This window comes from Ochotona curzoniae, unplaced genomic scaffold (genome assembly GCF_017591425.1).
Source record: "Ochotona curzoniae isolate NIBS_2020 unplaced genomic scaffold, NIBS_Ocur_1.0 contig_4558, whole genome shotgun sequence".
Classification (NCBI taxonomy): domain Eukaryota; kingdom Metazoa; phylum Chordata; class Mammalia; order Lagomorpha; family Ochotonidae; genus Ochotona; species Ochotona curzoniae.
This window is the reverse complement of record NW_024466327.1, coordinates 394,969-414,610: the sequence shown is the minus strand read 5'-3', so window position 1 is coordinate 414,610 and position 19,642 is coordinate 394,969. Positions and strand designations below refer to the sequence as shown.

The following is a 19,642-nucleotide window of genomic DNA, read 5'->3' as shown; positions in this document are numbered from 1 at the left end:
CCTATGCCCCAGAATGGCTGCATCAAGTGCCGGAGGGAATGTCTGCCAAGTTCGGCTTTGTTGACACTGGGGAAGCCCCTGCTTCTCCTGCCATGAGCAACAGAAGCCGCCGGGCTTCCAGGCCATGTTTCCACAGATTTCTGGAAGGAGGGAGGTGGATTTCTTCTGTTTCTAGTCAGGGCTATCCACAGGGAGAAAGCAGCCTGCTCAAATGATACTTAGCCCAGGTTTATACAAGAGGGCTGGATTTGGGAGCCTCACACACTAGCTGTCTTGAAACCTTTGATTTTTTATTATGTAAGTGAAGAAACTAAATCAGTAAAATAAAATGATTAATGGGTCTGACTATAATGAGAATTGCTCAAAGTAAAGCTATCAGCAGTCTCCCTGATGGCCTTTGTGCCCTGTCACTTCTCCCAGGGAGCAGGTGCCCTGGTGTCCCCCCTGCTGGAGGGTGCCCCAGGTACTCACAGGCCACCTACTCGTGTTCCGACATGTGCATGTGATGGTCTCAGTTAAGGTGCTTTTAGTTGCAAGTGAAATTGAGTGTAGATCAGCTAAAGCTAAAGGAAGTCTTACATGGAAATCAGCAGCCAAAGCTCACAGCCTTACGGTTTTTTTATTCCTTTTCTTTATCTACCTGTTGTTCCTTTAACTCCCTAAAAATTGGTTTTTATTGTTTTATTATTTTCATGTACACATGACCAAACATGCTTGCCCCTCAAGTTCATGTTTACTGTCCTCATTTTAAACAAACCAAATTGATACAAATTTCTTCCAGTTGCATTTTGTATAACTGGGCAGGAGGTCTTGCCTGCCTCCCTTTGGGACGGGTACTTTTCAGGGCCCTGCCCCTGAGACAGACACGAGGGCAGCAGGTCATGAGTGCCATGGAGGAGTGGCTGGGTGTACCCTGAAGAGCACCAGGCTTCTGCTGTGTGGCAGGAAGCAAAGGCCGAGCCATTGCATGCTGTAATCCTATGTATCTGATGTGTTTACTTTTGCATCTTAAAAATTACAAGATAAACATGGGTCCGTTACTCTAGATGGTTTGAGAGCCACTGAGCCGGGACACACACCTAAGAAAGCATAATTTACCTGGACAGTCACAGTCTGATTGCAGCCCACTTGCTTACAGGTGAGGAAAAAAGAGGTGATATGGTTGTCTGCACTTACCACCTCATTCACTCCTAGGTGTTATTGGGCCTGCGAGACACCAGTGATTCCATCGTGGCGATTACCCTTCACAGCCTCGCCGTTCTGGTCTCTCTGCTTGGACCCGAGGTAGTTGTAGGTGGAGAAAGAACTAAGATCTTCAAACGCACCGCCCCCAGTTTTACTAAAACGATTGACCTTTGCCCAGAAGGTAAGAACATTCTACGTCATACTGTGAGACTATTTTATCTTAGCAGACTTTTAATATGATAAAGGTAATGCCAGGAGAATTAGATGTAGTCATGGAAGCAGAAAAGTATGAGGAAAAAAATTCATTTCTTTCTCAACTCCTTTAAGTTTGGATCAGGTAACCAATTTAAATAGGCTGTTGAGAGTTCCTATTCATGTCTTTTAAAGCTCACATGTATACTTACACACACACATATATATACATGTGTATATATATATATGGTTTTTGATTTGCTTTTTAGTATGTGTGCTGCCAAAGTGAACACTAGGGGATTTTTTTGTGTGTTTTTCAATGTTTAGGGAAAGAAACATGAAACATACACAGTTTATTTTCTTAGAGCTTCATCTATTTCCATATCAATACATTAATATTCAGCTCATTCATTTTGGTAGCTGACTAGTATTTTATTGAATATAGTTCATTCATCCCCTTAGTCACAAAAGTGACACACCCATTCCTGAGTTTTTAATCATTACAAGCAGTGCTGGAGTGAATATCTTTGTATATGATCCTTGTATGAGTCCTGATGTTGAACAAGTACCCAGAACCTTCACTTGCTGGTTCAGAAACCTGTTTGAAATTTTAGGAGTTACTTTCAGTTTCCAAAAGAGTGCAGAAGTTCTTACTGATGTGAGGCACCACTTTAATTTTGGGTCACATAAAATTTTGCAATAATGTTGTTGCTTCTTTGAATAATCTTGAGTAGATGAATTTGTGATCTCTGATTTGGTTCTCACTGAGAGGTAGTAGATAGCATGAGATCAGTTGTTGGAAAAGATTTACCAGTTAGGCTTTTGTCTGATTTCAGTATCAAAGAATGTTTAAAGTGCACTAGCTTCCTAAAGGTATACAGGGTTCATCACTTCTTTGGTTTCAATAGAAGCAGTCAGTGTGACCGAGGAGCTAGAACAGTTCGATGGAGAAGCAATATCCTTTCCAGCCACGATGGACTGGATAGGTTATAGTACCAGGTTTTGTTCTGTTCTGTTTTAAAAAATTATACCAACCAGCAAGTGAAAGGTTTGTGTGTTGTGCCAGACTCTTGCTGGGGCCAGGGACATGGGTTTGAGATAAGGTTAAGACACCCTGCATTGTATGCTGAATTAGCAAAAGCTCCTAAATCTGTTTGTTTTGTTTTGTTTTTTAAATTTAAAAGGAAAGCACAGATCTCCTTCTGTTCACTTCCAGAATGACTCTATCATCTGGGATTAGGAGGAACCTGTAATTCTGTCCAGGTTTCCAGTGTGGGTGGCAGGGACCCAATGCTTGGGTCATCCCAGGAGGCACATTAGCAAGAAACTGGAATTGGAAGAGCCAGGGCTGAGATGTGTGCTGTGTGGGTTGAGGGCATCCCAAGCCAGGTCTTAAACACTGTGCCAAATTCCTGACCCTGGTTCATTGAATTAGTTACAGAGTGGCAGGTGTTCTCTGTACCTAAGACACACAAGTGCTTCCAGCCACCTGGATGACCTTGTTCCCTTAAGAAATTGGAGCAGTAGAAGCAGGTTGTTTCCTTATGGTACCAGGCCTGATTAAGTTCAAGTTCATATCTACAAAAACATTTCTGAAGGAAGTGAGGGACCCGTGGGAAGAGGGCCTGTCTAAGGGAGGTGAGCCTAGACTTTTCCCATCTTTTGTAATATACTTGTATGGTCAGACTTAAAAGTAAGGGTGAATAAAGATATGCTTGAAAAGAGTTGGGGAACATACAGGAGCGGACAGTGGATATGAGAAAAATAATTTAGAGCAGTGGTACAGATGAGTGAAAGAGTGGATGGTTTGTGAGGCCTTTGGTGGTAAGGAGATGGTGCTGGACAGAGCAGGAAGCGGCCTGATGGCTACCAGAGGAAATAACCAAAAACTTCTGGGATCTTTTTGAAGAATGTCCAATCTTCAGTGTAAACTTTCTAATAAACTGTTAATATTTCTACAGCAAATGTCCTTTTAGTTGAGGGCTAAATATCCATAGCATAGTCAGGCATTTCAGCCATTTTTAAAAAGTTATTATTGTGCTTGTACTTAGACTTTTATTCTTAATGTGGACATTTTTGCAGAATCACTTTTCAATCTACCAGTGTTTTTAAGGGCTGGTTGTAATTAGATGTCTTAAAGGTTATATGTACATAAAAACACTCGTCTTTCTATCCCATCACCACCAAGTGGGATGGACAAAACCTGATGTGCTTCTAGGGGCAGGCAGTTCATTCCACAAAAGCTATTTGAGCTGTTCTCCTTGTAGCTCTAATTTACCTTTAAATTCTCTGGAACTTGCGATCTTGCCAGTCTTGGACACTCTGCTTTAGCACATTCCCTGAATGTTCTTTTCTGGCTGCATATCCAACAGCATCAGGTGTGCATGGGAAGATCACTGCAAGGCTGTTTTACAGACACGGTACAAACATTAAGTTCAGGTAGCTTTGCCATTACCTGGAGGAATGTTTTCCTGAGTAGTAACTAGCTTTGGTCTCATCTTATTTCCCTAGAATATTGTGTTGATCCATGCCTTTTCTCCATTATGAGTCAGCAGGTCGACATCTTTTTTTTTTTTTTTCCCATCAGAAACTTTATATTCAGCTTTTGATGAAATAGTGCAACATTTGTACAACTATGCCAAAAATGATAGTTTTTTAAAGTTAACAGGGACTGATATGACACAGTGAGTTAAGCTGCTGCCTGCATGGCTGGCATGCATATGAACACTGGTTAGAGTCCCAGCTGCTGTGCTGTGATCAAACTGCCCAATAGTGTGCCTGGGAAAGCAGCAGCAGGTGGGCTCAGTGCTTGAGCCCCTGCACCCATGGGGGACGCCCAGCAGCAGCTCCCGAGCCCGCCTTCCTGCCACTGCAGCCCCAGGTGTGGTGGCCATTTGGGAAATGAATCAACGAATGTGGAGCACATATTTTTACAGATACAGGCAGTTAACGTTTCGAGGCTATTAACACTGCCTTAGAATTTTTCTGTACTTATATACAATGAACAGTAAGTCTGCATAAATAAGTCTGGACACTATACCAAATTTGATGCCCCAGTTGTTAGTTGGTATGTAATCCCAGTTGAAGTAATGTTTTCAAATACCACAAGTGCACACAGGAAATATCTGGATAACTTCCATGACATCTTTGATATTATGTTCTGCTGGTGTCTTTTTATTAGTGTGTAAGAATATTAACCTCTGCTTTCCCCAGAAGGTGATCAGCTTTCCATGAATGGAATCTCAGATGTGAAAAATGCTCCAGGGCACAGTGACAATTGCCCATCAGATTCTAACAAGTCTGAGGAGTGGCCTGACTGGAGTGAGCCAGAGGATCCAACTGTGGGCACACAGATGGGGCCGGGAGAAGCACACGATGGTGCAGGGTCCCCGTGTCCTGGTGTGGCTGTGGAGTCACCCTGTGAGCCCAGCAGGGGAGACACGGAATCAAACCCAGGCGTTGGCATCTCTGCTCCAGGACCGGTTAGCCCAGAGGGGCAGGTGCCTGTTCCTGCTTCGCTGTCACTCACTGAGGAGTCTAAGCCCCGGAAATCAAGTCTACCCCAAAAGACCAGTCTAGTTCCAAGTGGGGGTGACCCAAACCAAATGCAGCTACCCAAAGTGTTGTCCCAAGAAAGGCCACTGAGGGTGCCATCGGAACTTGGTTTGGGAGAGGAGTTTACCATTCAGGTGAAGAAGAAGCCAGTTCAGGACCCCGAGGTGGACTGGTTTGCTGATATGACCCCTGACATTAAGCCTCCAGCTGCTTTGCTTATATCACCTGAACTGAGGACAGCAATAATGGTCCCTGACAAGGATGCTGTCTCACCAGTAAGCCAGTTTTCCTCCAAATTTGCTGCAGCAGAAATGACTGAGGTAAGTGTGTGCCTTTAACGGGGAGGAGGTGAGGCAGAGCACACGGGGGGCCGGGGTATCATATCATTTATTCACTCCGTAATTACCCACACTGGCTCTGGCCAGAGCTGACATCCAGGAACTCAATCGCAGTTTCCCATGTGGGTGACAGCAACCCAAGTGTTTGAGCCACCATATCACCACTACTGCCTGTGAGCTGGAACAGAACCCGGATAGTACACATAGGATGCAGGTGTCAAAACCACTGGGCTAAGCATTTTTCATTTCCTTCTTAAATTTATTTTTAATTTTTTTTAAAGATTTATCTTTATTGGAAAGTCAGATTTATGGAGTGAAGGGGAGACAGAAAGGTCCTCCATCCACTGGTTCAATCCCCAGTGAACAATGGCCAGAGCTAAGCCAATCTGAAGCCAGGAGTCAGGAGCTTGGAACTTCCTCAGGGTCATCCACGTGGGTGCAGGGTCCCAAGGCTTTGGCCTGTCCCCAACCGCTTTCCCAGGCCACAGGCAGGGACTGGATGGGAAGTGCAGCAGCTGAGATTAGAACTGGAATGCCTATGGGGATGCTGGTACATGCAAGGCGAGGACTTTAACCCCTAAGCTACCGCACCCAGCCCAAATTTATTGTTGTTTGAAGGGCAGATTTTACAGAGAAAGGGAAGGATAGAGGTCTTCCATGTGCGGGCACACTTCTTGAGTGGCAGCAACGGCAGGAGCTGAGCTTATCTGAAACCAGGAGCTTCCTCCCATGTAGGTGCAGGTACCCAAGAACTCTGAGTCATCCTCTGTTGATTTCTCAGGTCATAAGCAGGGAGCTGGGTAGGAAGTGAAGCAGCAGAGACACGAATCAGTGCCCACGTGGGACCTCGGCACTTCCCAGGGGACGATCATCCTAAGCCATGGTGCCAGTCTATCCTAGTACTTTTATAATTATACTATTAGTTTATGGATTTTCTATAAGTTGCCCTGTTACAATCATGGTATTTGCCTGACAAAAAAAAAAATCAATGCACATGATTAGTGCATTGATTCATATCAGGCATAGAATTGATAGAACCCAGGTACAAGAATGGCCTCTTTTCCCCCAGAAAAATGTGGCACTATGTGGGTTACATGCTTACTGACCCCTTGTTAGAGGAATAGCCCTTTAACTTGGAATGATGCCGTTTAGACCTGCTTGACTGGATTTGGGGCTGTCGTTTTTGTTAGCCACGTGCACTGCTCTCAGTTACTGCCTGAGCCAGGCTGTCTGTGTGTCAACAGTGTTGGGTCATTCCTGATTCCTGCTTTGCAGATGTGGGTTGCTCCTGGTGTTCCTTCCTTTGTTACAGGGGGAAGCTGAAGGCTGGGGAGAAGAAGGGGAGCTGAGCTGGGAAGACAATAGCTGGTGACAACGGACATGAGTTAAACTCAAGGAAAAATCAAATTAATACCTCAACAGCAGGCCATGTGCACAGTGAAGCCCAGAGCAGCCTGTCTGGCCCATCCCAGGGGATCTTGCTCCCAGGCGTGCCAAGTGGAGTGTGACAAGGGCTGGGTAAAAGCTCTGGACACCCAGAAGCTCCCGCTGCTCTCCGCAGGGAAAGCCTGTGTGCATTCGACACAAGGAGCTGAGCAAAGGCTGGACTGACGCTTTTTCCAGAAACTTCTGGAAGTAAAGAAAATAAATGCAAAAAATCAAGCTGTTTAGCTTAATTTTGTGCCATTTCTTTATCAGCAGAGAAGCTCTATTATGACATACAACTTGCTGAATAAATTTGTTATAATAAATTATATAAATGATTTTAAACTGCTAAGGTTTCCTTAGATAGCTTATTTATTTGTTCACAGTTGTACTGTGAGGGTCTGGGCAGTAACTGTTCCACATGTATGACGTTGTACCAAAGCTCTTCATGAGAAACACCCCCCCACAGCCCTGTTCTCTAAATGTCAAATAAAGACTATTTTCACTAGATACAACTTTATAGAAGCTGTTTTATGTGCTAGAAAATGCGTAGACATAATTATATCACAGTCATTATTTACAGAGGCGGAGTATCCTGTCCACCCCGATGAGGGATAAGGTGACCCAGCCTGTCCGTGCGCTGCCCTAGAGCATGTACTTGAGCCTTTCAATCCTTTCTTGGAGCGCTTCTATTTCCATCCCGAGCCAGGAGGGCGCAGGAGCCTTCTGCAGCAGAGACTCGGCCGCCTCCAAGGCCTCTGCTGCCGCCAGCACTGCTGACCTGAGCTCTGCCTCCAAGGGCAACTCCTGGCGGGCTCTCTTTGCATCAGGCTGAAAAACGAGAAAACATCCAAAGTTATGGTGTCCTATTTATTCTAAACACAGGTAGCCTTGCTTGTAGACTAGAATAAAACATGCAGATTCTAAAATTATGGTTGTATGCATATTTAATCCAAGTCACTGAATGACAAAGATGGAAAGGTCCCCTCTCTACACCTCCCCCCCCCCACTCTCACTTCCTCTCTCCCCACTCCATAACCCTCCTCCCACTCCCACCGCCTCGCTCTCCCCTCTGCAACTAAACTGAAGGCATTTTTGGTTTGTCACAGTGATTCCACCATTTAATTCGAATGCTAAACTTGTAACTGCTGACAGCTACATTTCTTCAGAAGCATTGGGAGCCACATAAGGCAAATGTCAGCCTCTCCCATGCCACGGCAGAGACATGGGAAGAAAGGCGGCTCTGGAGCCGAGACCTCCTTCATAATCACAGTCTTCGTAAGATATGCTGAACTTCAGACTTCAGGCGTAAGGCTACATGTCCTGAAAACAGGTTATTAAATATTTTCTTTATATTCCAAATACATTCTAGTGGTTAAAACAATTTTGAATATCCTTAGTGCTGTCACGTTTCTGCCTTTCAATAGACAGTGTGATGTTTAGACACTTCCAGGAGTGACCGGGAGGCTGGTGTGATGAATGAGGTAAGGAATCTGGGTGACCGTGTTGGAAAGTAACTTAATTCATTTTCCTCTGTGGTTCAGAAACAGCTACACTGAAAACATCATTGTGCAAGATATAACTTCCACAAAAGGTATCACAAGTCACTGCTAATTATTACTCAGAGTATATCGGATAATGCTGTTGAAACTGGATTGCAGTCTTACCTCTATGTTCTGGTAACCTTAGAAGAACAAGAGAATTTCACATATCTAGGTCTGACTTGAAATTCAACACCAATTCAGACCAACATCCAGCCTGTTTCTCAGTAATAAAGCAGGATTTCTTTTACGAAGTTTGACCCATACTCAAAGCAAGCCCTACCTGTGGGAGCGACCACTTTGTCTCCTCCATCGTCACTTTACCAAAGTGTTTCCAGACAAGAGCTTTCTCCTGTTTTACGCGTTCCATTTTGGCAACTTCAGTTTCATCTACGAACCCAGTCTGCCAGAGACCATGAAAAACCAAGTAGAAGTCAGTATATAAACACTATCTGCTGATACCAAATGGTGTAATATTCAGTAAACAAGCGCCCTTTGGGCTGAGGAGTAAGCCACGGAGCCAAAGCTGGGGCAGCTGGACTCATCCAGCAGTGCTTCCTTTTAGTACAGACTGGAAAAAACCACTCCACAAAGCTCTTGCTTCCTGTGGAAATAGTCAAATCTCTAAGAAACAGCAGCATACACACGAGTCCTTAAAAGCTGGCCTAGATTTATGTGACATGGGGATGCACATGCATTTAAATACATGTGTCTTATACCTGTGATATACAAAATACACTGCAGACCAAATGATGACCATATATAAAAGAAACAAATGTAACTGATTTGTTTCTGGTGTTGTAAATTTGTAGTTTTCAGTACTTCAAGCAATCTTAAATATAAACACTAATAACATCCAAGTTTCAAAGAACGTACAAACTGGTTGACTCCGAATTCTGGTTCTTACTGTAAAAACTATCCCACAGTCTTTGAAAAAGACTTAGCCTCCACCTGCAGAAAAGGCATGCCTAAACCCGCTGTGCACAGACCTACCTATATCATAAAAGTACATCTGAGTAACAGAGTAGCCCCTTAAGGATCTTCGCCACTTCATTGCCCAAATTATCAAATCTGTTGTACCCTCAGAGCCAGGCAGTGATTCCAGGAGTGTCACTTGTCTACCTTATAATAAATACTTCAAGAACTTGATGGAAGAATGAAATTAAAAGACAAGTATATTATGGTGCAAAACTGGCTGGACTTAGAAATTTTTTTTGCATATTATAAAGCCTGTACTTTATTTAAATCCATTCTTCCACAACTTTCTGAAGTCCCTTCATGAGGTTCTAGTCACTTAATAATCCATGTTACCTCTGCGCTGAGCACTGGGGGAAGTAGAGGGCAGAACATGATCAGCAATAGATCGTTAGCTATATAAATCTGATACCTTCTCCAGAAAGGATACAACTTTGCTCTTCGTTTCTTCAGAACTGAGACACTGTAGAACTGTGTCTTCATGATTTGTTCCCTGTTAAAAGATGGGTAAACAAGACCGATAACTTTTAGCAACTTGGAAAGACAAGGTCATGAGGTTTAGGAGTTGCCTGAATGAAAAATTCACGTGCCTAGAGAGTAGTACTACAAATGCTGAGGCACGCAGGAAGTAACCAGTCTGCAGTGTGACTGCGGCCTCTGCTCCCTCAGGCCTCTGCTCCCTCAGGCCGCAGCAGCCCTGGCCAGGAACCACCCTCTCTGTAACACTAAATAGTGTCAAGTTCATGTGCAAATAATCCCCATGGGACTTCGAAAGGAAAGAACTGCTCAAGTGCAACTAGGCTGTCTTGAAGACAGTGCCTGCTCTACCTGCTCCAGCGCTGGCTATCACAGGGCCTTCTGGAATCTGGGTTTTTCTCTGGGTCTCGTCTTGAAATTTTACAGTTAAAAATAATGAAGCAGCCCAATAAATGCTTAAAAAGCTTTTGGAATATGTTGGCATATTAAAATGTTTTTAGTGGTCACTGTGATAAATCAGTTTGTACAGTTACCTCAGCAAATTGAGTGAATGCCTCCAAGGTATGCTGTTCTATGAGCCAATTCCTTTCAGCTAGCAGTACGGCAAAGATACAAGACAGGTTCGGCAGAATTTTGTCCTAAAGAAAATTAAACCCTATTAGAGAATCTCAATAGAATACATCCAGTATGTATAATGTTGCCCGGCTTTTATAACCTTGTCCCTGGGAACACATTGAAAAGTGTTAGGTCATGTCACTCTTTCCCCCAGATCCTTCTGACACCCTCTGGTTTCCCTCCGAGCAAAAGCCGAAGTGCTCGGGAGCCCCAGCACCTTGGTGCAGGCGTGTACTGGTTGGCTTGCCTGAATCTCTCGCCTGTTCTGCCCACAGGATCTGCATACGCTATGTCCTCTGTGTGGAAGACCCCCAGAGGAGCCCCTGGCTTGCTCCCAGGCCTGTAGGTTATTTACACGTCTCCATGGGGAGGGCTCCATGATGATGTCCCAGTCAAGCCATGCCACATTTATGTGTCCTCTCTTCCCTGGTCTTTCTCCAAAGCAGTCACCACCACTCAACGCGCTACATATACTGTCATCCAGTCTTTCTTGAATGGATAAATGAATCACAAGGCTTTAAATGCTTCCTATATCTTCGTGAATTTCTTTAGGCCTTGAACCTCAGGGCCTAAAACTTATGTATAAAAATTAGGTTTTGGTTGTTTATTTCTGAAACAGTATTCAGAGACTGAGACACCTGGGTGTATGCAGCATGGCAGTCCATCGGCTAAGTCACATCCCAAATGCCTGCAGCCACCAGGGCCAGGCAACGCTAAGCGAGGAGCACAGAACTGAGTCCACTGTGCGCACTGTGAAGATGCACCTTTTCAAGGGACTTGAGACATGAACCAGGCTCTCCTGTATAGATGTGTGTGTCGTCCCAAGTGGTATTTGAACTGCTACACCAGACACCTGCCCCAAGACACTGCAGCTTCTGATCATTACTGCACAGCCATTTACTCCACAGAGTAACAGCATCGACAGAGAAACAAACAATCAGCATTTTGGAATAAACTTATTTTTGGTTTAAACTAAGATCTATGGGTACTTTTACCAAGAGCCCTGATGGTAGAAAAGAAGCTATCTATCAACACTTTACTATGTTAAATATTACTTTACATGACACAGATGGTAGTCTTATTTGTGAACAAAGCTTTAAATATTTTAGAAATTAATTTTTTTAGATTTAAAGTTTTTTTTTTAAGATTTGTTTATCTTTATTGAAAAGGCAGATTTAGAGAGAAGGGGAGACAGACAGATAGCTCTTCCATTCGCTAGTTCACTCCCCAAAGGGCTACAATGGCTGAAACTGAGCCAATCTGAAGCCAGGAACCAGGAGCTTCTTCCAGGTCTCAGGTCCCAAGAATTTGGGCCAACCTCTACTGCTTTCCTAAGCCATAGACAGGGAGCTGGATGGGAAATGGAGCGACCAGGACATGAACTGGAGCCCATAAGGGATCCCAGCATTCACAAGGGGAGGATTTAGCCAACTGAGCCATGGTGCTGGACCCAGACTTAAGGATTTCAATCACATGTACAGAGATATCTTGCATTATGTTTGGTGCTAAAACATCAGAAAAATCTCACCAATGAGCTCTTTTTGTAATCTCTCCTTTGGAGATTAAAAGCAAACAAAAAAGATTTGTCTAGTAAAAGTGTTGGATTTTGACTATGTTAATAAGGAACACAAAACTCCCAATTACTTTGCTGTGAGGTTTTTTTTAAAAAAAAAAAGATTTATTATTTTTTTAATGGGAAAGGCAGATATACAGAGAGGAGAAACAGAGAGGAAGATCTTCCATCCGATGATTCACTCCCCAAGTGAGCCACAACGGCCAATGCTATGCCGATCCGAAGCCAGGAGCCTCTTCCGGGTCTCCCACGCGGGTGCAGGGTCCCAAAGCTTTGGGCCGTCCTCAACTGCTTTCCCAGGCCACAGGCAGGGAGCTGGATGGGAAGCGGGGCTGCCAGGATAGAACCGGCGCCCATATGGGATGGCGGGCGTGCAAGGCGAGGACCTTAACCACTGCGCCATTGCACTGGGCCCTGCTGTGAGGTTTTAAAAATCAATAATGCAGGCTTGGTGTGAGAGCGTAGTGGTTAAGGTCCTCGCCTTGCACACACTGGGATCCCACATGGGCGCCGGTTGTAATCCCAGCGGCCCGGCTTCCCATCCAGCTCCCTGCCTGTGGCCTAGGAAAGCAGTTGAGGACGACCCAATGCCTTGGGACCCTGCACCCACATGGGAGACCCGGAAGAGCTCCTGGCTCCTGGCTTTGGATTGGTTCAGCTCCAGCCGTTGCGGCGGCTTGGGGAGTGAACCATTGGACAGAAGATCTTCCTCTCTGTCTCTCCTTCTCTTTGTAAAATCTGACTTTCCAATAAAAATAAATAAATCTTAAAAAAAAAAAAAAAGCAAAGCCACAAAAAAGTCACAACAGACCCCTATCGCCAGGCCAGGCCATTCCAATATAATTTTGAAAATAAATAGCCTTCATGGGTTATACTTACTTTACAACATCTCTGAAAAAAAAAAAGTCTTCATACAAACTTCCTTTCACACGGAGATAAAACCAAAAGAATAACTTCAGTAAATTACCCAATTCCTAGTGACACACTGTCCCCCAGAAGACATAAACACATTCTGTATCTTCTCGAACTTCACACACCAAGCCAAACTGGAATAGGAATGAATGTCTCAAACAATAACTAACCCAATACATTATCAGTGTGTCAAAACACAATTTTCTAAAAGAAATGAGTTGTACTGGGAGCCACTCCCCCTTCCTCATGAGAAAACATTTCTGGTTTCATGGTCTATAATGTGCAGAATTTTAGAAGTCTGAGATTAGAAATGCCTTTCCCACTGATTCTTACAGATTTTGTTTGCAATAACAAAGGAACAGCAAGAAGTAGGAGAGTATTACCTGGATCGCTTGAGGTATGAAAAGTTTTCCTACAGTAGATACAAAATCCAGCATTGCCAAGCGAACATGGTCTGGTGGTCCACATTTAAGGAGTGAGGTCTGCAAGCTTAATACCTGAAGAGGTGGGGACCAAAAAGAGCTTATAAAAACAGAAGTTTGTATGGGCACATAATGAATGAAGAAGTGACTGTGTATGTATGTAGGAAACCAAAACAAAACCTGGAACAGCCAACTGCTTCAGCAAGCATGGGCATCCCAGGACAAAGCTGAGCTACACAGCCAGGTAACTCAAGTCCATGACCGCCATTCCCTTGGCCACACCCTCCTGCATCCCAGCACACACACACACAGATGCTCCTGGAAAACATTACCAGAACTTGCAAAAACTATTTTGCAGTTTAAATCCAATTGAAAGAATTGATCATTTAAAGCAGGCTTCGGTAACATGTAAAGAATCAATTAGTAAGCACTTGAGGCTTTGTAAGGCAACACACTACTGCATAGTTTAAAAAATTTTACAAACCTCTAAAAATACACAGATCATACTTAATCTTTGAAAACAGGAAAGGGAAAATTTAGCGAGAAGGGTGAAATTTGGCCATAGCCGGCCAATTCTTGACATGAATTTCACTAAAGTGTTTTTATAATGGAAAAACAGCTGTATGAACTATTTATACACTGAAATTCCCCAAACTTTCTTTTTAAAGATTTATTTTATTTGAAGCAGTCAGAGAGAGAGACAGAGAGCTTTTCCGTCTGCTTGTTCACACCCTAAATGACCACAACAGCCAGGGCTGGGCCAGGCTGGAGACAGGAGCAGCATCCTGTAGCTCCCATGTGGTGGCAGGGACCTGGTATTTGGGCCATCTTCCATTGCTTTCCCAGGCGTTTAGTAGGGAACTCAGTTGAGGTGGGGCAGCCAGATCTCAAAACAGTCCCCACGTGGGATGCAGCATTCGTGGGTGGTGATTGCCATACACCACCATATCACCAGCCCTCATTTGGGTTTTTTAAAGGTAAACATATTACACAAAATTAATCTGCATTTAAACTGTATTTAGACTATGGCATTGGGACCTAGGGTATTCAGAGTTAGCTGTTTCAAATTGTTTCTTTCAATACGAATCATTCTTTTACTATATTCTCATCATAAGTTGCTAACAATGTAAGGACTCTTCAATAGAGATTTTTATTCCCATTATGACATGACCTTTTTGAAGTGCCCTCAGATACCTGGTTAGTAAGTAGTAACTTCTTAAGGTGGTCACTATAAACATGATAGACTGAAAAGCAAAGCTCTTAGTAGTGCAGTTCTTTCTGTCCCACCAAATAAAGCATCTCCCTGAGTCACTTCCCCTCTTTTCAGCTTTTGTTTCCTAACTAGCCCTAGCCTTGACTTTTGATACAGGGGATTAATTGTGTCAATATAGACTCATTCCAAATCTTCCAAACCACCTTAAAAATGCATTTTTAAGAATCACTTCATTTTCTCTCGAGTGAAGGCAGGCATACTTAAGGTGCCAACAGGACTCCGGCCTGCATGTCTGACTCAACTATTGTCACAGCTGTGAGAGCTACAGGCCACAGAAAACTCAGTGTTCTCTGAAAATGATTGTATTTCCTCATGGAAATAACAGCGATCTTGGGTGTGCACTGCATATTGCATACTTCCACCGCTTAAACAACACAGGGCTGTGAAGGCAGGTTTAACCAGGAACTCTTCAACTCCGAACCTCGGGGAATTTTGGGTTGCGGGGGAAGAAAGGAGGGAGTTAACAGCAACAACAAAAAGCTTTGATGGCTCAGCATTTGGTGACAGACGAGAACAGATGAAGAACCCAGTATATTAACAATATGCAGAAGGAAGAAAGAAAAATAAGAAATCTTGAGTAAAAAGTGAATCTGACACTTAGTTCATCAAGAAAGGAATAAGCAGGGTGGGTCTCAGGCCGGGGCGTCTCATGCCTGGATCCCGGACAGCCGCCATGTGCATATGGTGAGCTGTTCCCGGGCCTGCCGGGTTCCAGGGGCTGCTTCCTTTGGGGTGAGTAGACTGAGGGGGGAGGCCTCCGGGACTGGGCAGGTCCGGGACCCACACGCCACCTTCATGGGGCAGTGAAGGGGATTTGGGAGGGGCACGACCTTGGGCCTGGGTTATTTAAACCTCCAGCAGCCTCCCAGCAGCTGGTGGGTCTCAGAACGGGGCGTCTCATGCATGGATCCTGGACAGCCACCATGTGCATATGGTGAGCTGTTCCCGAGAGGCCAGTGCGCCATTTGGTGCCAGGCTCTGCCTACTGGCCGCCCGGCCGGGGAGCTCTGGGGATTTGGTTCTTTGAGTTGCTGCTTAATTAGCTCCAGGTTGAACCCATTGTGCTTCTTGGACCTGAAACAGGCAGTAACTTCCTTTGTAAAACTTGTAATCACTAATAATGCTGAGCACCAAACACCAGTCCATGCAGAAGCTATGGCTTGGGGCTTGTCCTGCAAAAGTAGCTCCAACAGCTGGCTAATGTGTCAACTGATAATGGAACAGAGTAGATCAGGCACGACTGAGCAAACCTTAGCCCACAAGTAAAACCAGAAACCAGGAGGGAGCAGAGATCATGCCGAGCTAGGCTATTGTACCTGCTGGTCTGCGGGAGCCAGGGACGCTAAGCCACAGTGTCTAAGGCAGAGTTCGGGACAGGGGAGGGGCTGTGCCAAGCTGAGTCAGAGCATCCATTGGCAGGCAAGTGATCTATGGCTGGGAACAGACCCGGTTGGGAAGCAAAGGGGACAACCCTAGCTGGGCTGAGGTTCCCACAGAGCGCGTGGACTGGAAGTGGGCTGTGTCTCCTCTGGCACAAGTTGGAGTCTGGATTGCACCAAACCGGGCTGGACCCCAACACCCCCTGGTGTCCTGGAGGACCAGAGCAGATGTGCGATGGACTAGGCAAGGTCTCAAACCCCTACTGAGCCATGTGTGAGCCATATGTGGGTATGGACAAACCATGGCTGGGCTGGAACATCCAACAGCAAGAACCAGATTGGGTGGAAGGCCAATCAGGAAAAGCCACAGTTCCTGCTATGACAGGAGGTGGACTGAGTAGGGTTGGCTCATGGACCCACTGGTAAGCGTGAAACCTGGCATTGGGAGAGGTTCTGATGGAGCAGCCTGGGCAACTCCTCTGGCAGGACACAGACCCAGCAGGTAAGCGCAAGAAACATGATAGGAAACAGCCCAGAAAAGGCCATGGAAAGCTACACACTGGCATACAATTGGCAGACGTGGGGGCAAGACCAGGCTGAATCTGTCCATGTCATCCATTGGTAAATCCAGGCACCAGTGTGGGTCGACCCAGGTTCGGTCGCAACAAAGACTAGTGCACAATATGGAATGCCAAGGTGAGGTTGCCTGTACCGGAAGGGACCACAGCGCCCAACCAGCCTGAGAACAAGAAAGGAAGTGGACAGAGCCAGCAGGGGAATAAGGGAGGGTTCCTTTGCTGGACAGCTACTTCCGCAGGAGAGCATAGGCTGGGATGGGGGCAGACCAGACTAGGCAGAGCTACCACACCTGTGCGCCTCATGTGGACTAGATCAGGGAAAAGTCGGGCTGGGCGGATTATTCCTACTGGTGCAAACAAAATTAAAGTGGGCGAGGGTTGTTTGGGCTTAGACGCAGCATCAGCTGGAATCTGGGAGTGGGAGAGGCCTGGGAGGGAAATAGTGGGCTCATCCCTCTTGGGTTACCACTTCCACAGGAGGACATAAAACTAAGACAGCAGCTTGGGTGGAATGGGGTGTGGGACAGACCGGACTACTGCTACACTTACTGGCAAACCAGGGTAGGGGGTGGGCCTGGTGGGGGTTATTGTGGGTCGCTCCAACTAGGCTGCAGCTCCCACTGGTTTATGTGAGGGCCAAGTATGTGCTGGGCAGAACCAGGCTGGACTGCAACACCCATTGGTTCCAGTGGAAGTCGGGAGTGAAAACAGAACCAACCCAGCAATTGCAACCACCAGCTGATTGGAGCGATGGATGGTGCCAGGCCCTGTACTTGTTAGCACATACAAGAAGTTTCTCTGGAGATCTTCCTAATCTAAATGCTGGACTCAGAACCCTAACAAAGAAGAGAGAAGACAGAACAGGTCAACCAACCATCTCAGCTATGATGGACTATGTCAATCAGTGGATTTTTCAAAGACCTCATAGTGCTTGGAGTGGCAAGATTGACAGCAATTCATAACTGTTGCAATATCAAAACCACTTGAGCAAGAACCTCAGAGCATGCCCTACATCTGGGACCTGGGGAGGGTGGGAAAATGGGTGGGCCTTCTCCCTTAATACCCCCCTTTAAACATGAAGGTAACAATATGGAAAACATACTAGTCTTATCCACTTTCCTGTAGCCCTTGAACCTTCTTACCCTAATTAACTATGTAAAGAATGTCAAAATAAAAATTTAAAAAAAAAAAGAAAGGAATAAGCAAACTGAACAAAAATTGTTTTGTAGAAAATAACTTTAAGCAATGCCAATTTAACAATCTCAACTATGAAAAAAGAAAAATTATTCCTGGGGCCAGCAGTGTGGCATAGAGTCACTGCCTGCAGAGCTGACCTCCCAGCTGTTCCACTTCTGATCCAGCTTCCTGCTAATGGGCCTGGGAAAGCAACAGCAGATGGCCCGAATACTCAGGCCCCTGTAACAACATCGGAGGACCTGGAAGACGCTCCTGGCCTCCTGGTTTTTGCCTGACCAGGCTCAGTGCCGGCCATTGTAGCTACTCGGGGAGCAAACCAGTGCATGGAAGACTTCGTCTTTCTCTCCCCAACCTCCCGCAACACTCAGTGACTCTGCTTTTGAAATAAATCTACTAAAATTAATTCTGATTATTTGAAAGAGCAACAGAGAGGATCCCTCATCCACTGGTTCATTTTCTAGATGCCCACATCAGCCAGAGCTGTGCCAAGCTGAAACCAAGAGCCAGTAACAAGACCCAGCCAGTAACCTGGGTCTTGATAAACACCACTGACAGAATAGCATTTTGCTCACTTGTTCTCACCTGACTGATCAGCTGAGGCTCTAAAGACTGAATGAAAAATCCTAAGAGTGGAAGTAAAAGACCAAGCGTCTGCTGAACACAAGGCTTTCCAGTTACCTAAAATAAACAAACAGATAAATTCTGGTGAACATCTTCAATTACATGAGAATAAAGACCTTTAATTGAACATTTATTAGATAGCATTACCCGTACTTTAATAAAACACAGCCAGAAGTTAAAAAGATTGTTCAAGATTTCGCTGCTGAGAAGACAGCCATACTTCAGATCCAGATTTAACTATGAAGATGAAGATGATTTGGTCATAGTCTTTTTTTTTTTTTTCCATTTTGCCAAGTGTCCAGTACTGTGGTATAGTGAATAAAGCAGCTGCCTGCAATGCCGGCACCCCCTGGCTACTCCAGTTCTGACCCAGCTCCCTGCTGCTGGGCTGGGGAAGGCAGTGGAAGATGGCCCAGTGTCTGGGAGCTGCCACCCTGTGGGAGACCTGGCTGAAGCTCTCGAGTCCTGGTTTGGCCTGCTCCATTCCTGACCACTGCAGCCATTGGTGGACTGACGGACTCTCTCTCTCTCACTTTCAAATAAACAAAATTCCACTTCTTCCACAATTATTCTTTACATCCTACTATTTTAGGCTACATCCTAAGAAGATATCTTCTAAAACTGAAATTTAATTATTTATTAGGAAGGCAGAGTGATTAAGACGTGGGGATCTTAGATTCCCCAGTTCACTCCCCAAATGCCTGCCAGGTCAAGCTGAAACCGGGAGTCTCTACATCCATCCTAGTCTCCCACACGGGCAGCAGGGACACAAGCACTTGGCCATCATCCAGTACCTTCCCGATGCCTTGGGCATTCCCACTGCATGAGCAGGGAGCTGGGATAGAAGCAGAGAAGCAGCACTCTGATATGGATAAAGTGGTTTAACCCACTGCACCATAATGCTCTCCCCTTCAACAAATGTTTTAAATGAATATTAACTGAATGATGCTGCCCAAACATCATGAGAAAGCACTTGATTAAGTCAATATCACGCATGGGGGAATGTGGCCATAAAGAAACATTATCGGTAAAATATAATTTGCAACATCATTTCTATTATTTGCCAGCAAGTTGTGTTCGACTTCCACAAGTTACCAGAGGCCACGCATTTATTTCTACTTAGTGAAAGAAAATAAATGTTATATTTAAAATTTTAGATAAAGACATTTTGATTGGCAACTGTGTATAGTATGTAGAGGATTCTACTTTTAGCTGGATCATCAGCTGGCCTTTTGGCTTTGCTGGGAGAGAAGGAAAAAGGAAAACAAATGAGCAACATGCATTCACTGACCCTTCCAGCTCAGGCCGGATCACCTGCCTCACCCTGACTGTACACACGGTAGGATCACGACAGCCACAAAAACCCAAGACAGCACAGCAACAG

At 45.0% G+C, this 19,642-nt stretch overlaps 2 protein-coding genes across 8 annotated transcripts in view; one reads left to right on the top strand and one right to left on the bottom strand.

Moving 5' to 3' along the window:
• The window catches only part of SCYL3 (SCY1 like pseudokinase 3), a 35,489-nt gene extending 28,557 nt beyond the window's left edge, over positions 1-6,932 (top strand). For 4 of the 5 annotated variants that reach the window (XM_040986817.1, XM_040986821.1, XM_040986819.1 and 1 more), the window contains 3 exons: positions 1,195-1,366; positions 4,594-5,252; positions 6,583-6,932. In XM_040986817.1, coding sequence (XP_040842751.1) covers positions 1,195-1,366; positions 4,594-5,252; positions 6,583-6,642 — 891 coding nt within the window. In that variant the 3' untranslated portion in view covers positions 6,643-6,932. Of the gene's footprint in view, positions 1-1,194; positions 1,382-4,590; positions 5,253-6,582 lie in introns of all 5 variants that reach the window. The other variant, XM_040986818.1, reaches the window with a different exon arrangement.
• Positions 6,933-7,268: 336 nt separating this feature from the next.
• The window catches only part of CUNH1orf112 (chromosome unknown C1orf112 homolog), a 52,662-nt gene continuing 40,288 nt past the window's right edge, over positions 7,269-19,642 (bottom strand). Inside the window, exons 17-22 of one of the 3 annotated variants that reach the window (XM_040986814.1) lie at positions 18,220-18,315; positions 13,172-13,285; positions 10,222-10,326; positions 9,624-9,704; positions 8,520-8,639; positions 7,269-7,526 (exon numbers count right to left, since the gene is read on the bottom strand). In XM_040986814.1, the coding sequence (XP_040842748.1) occupies positions 7,341-7,526; positions 8,520-8,639; positions 9,624-9,704; positions 10,222-10,326; positions 13,172-13,285; positions 18,220-18,315 (702 nt within the window). In that variant the 3' untranslated portion in view covers positions 7,269-7,340. The remainder of the gene's footprint in view (positions 7,527-8,519; positions 8,640-9,623; positions 9,705-10,221; positions 10,327-13,171; positions 13,286-18,219; positions 18,316-19,642) is intronic. The other 2 variants (XM_040986815.1, XM_040986813.1) reach the window with 2 other exon arrangements.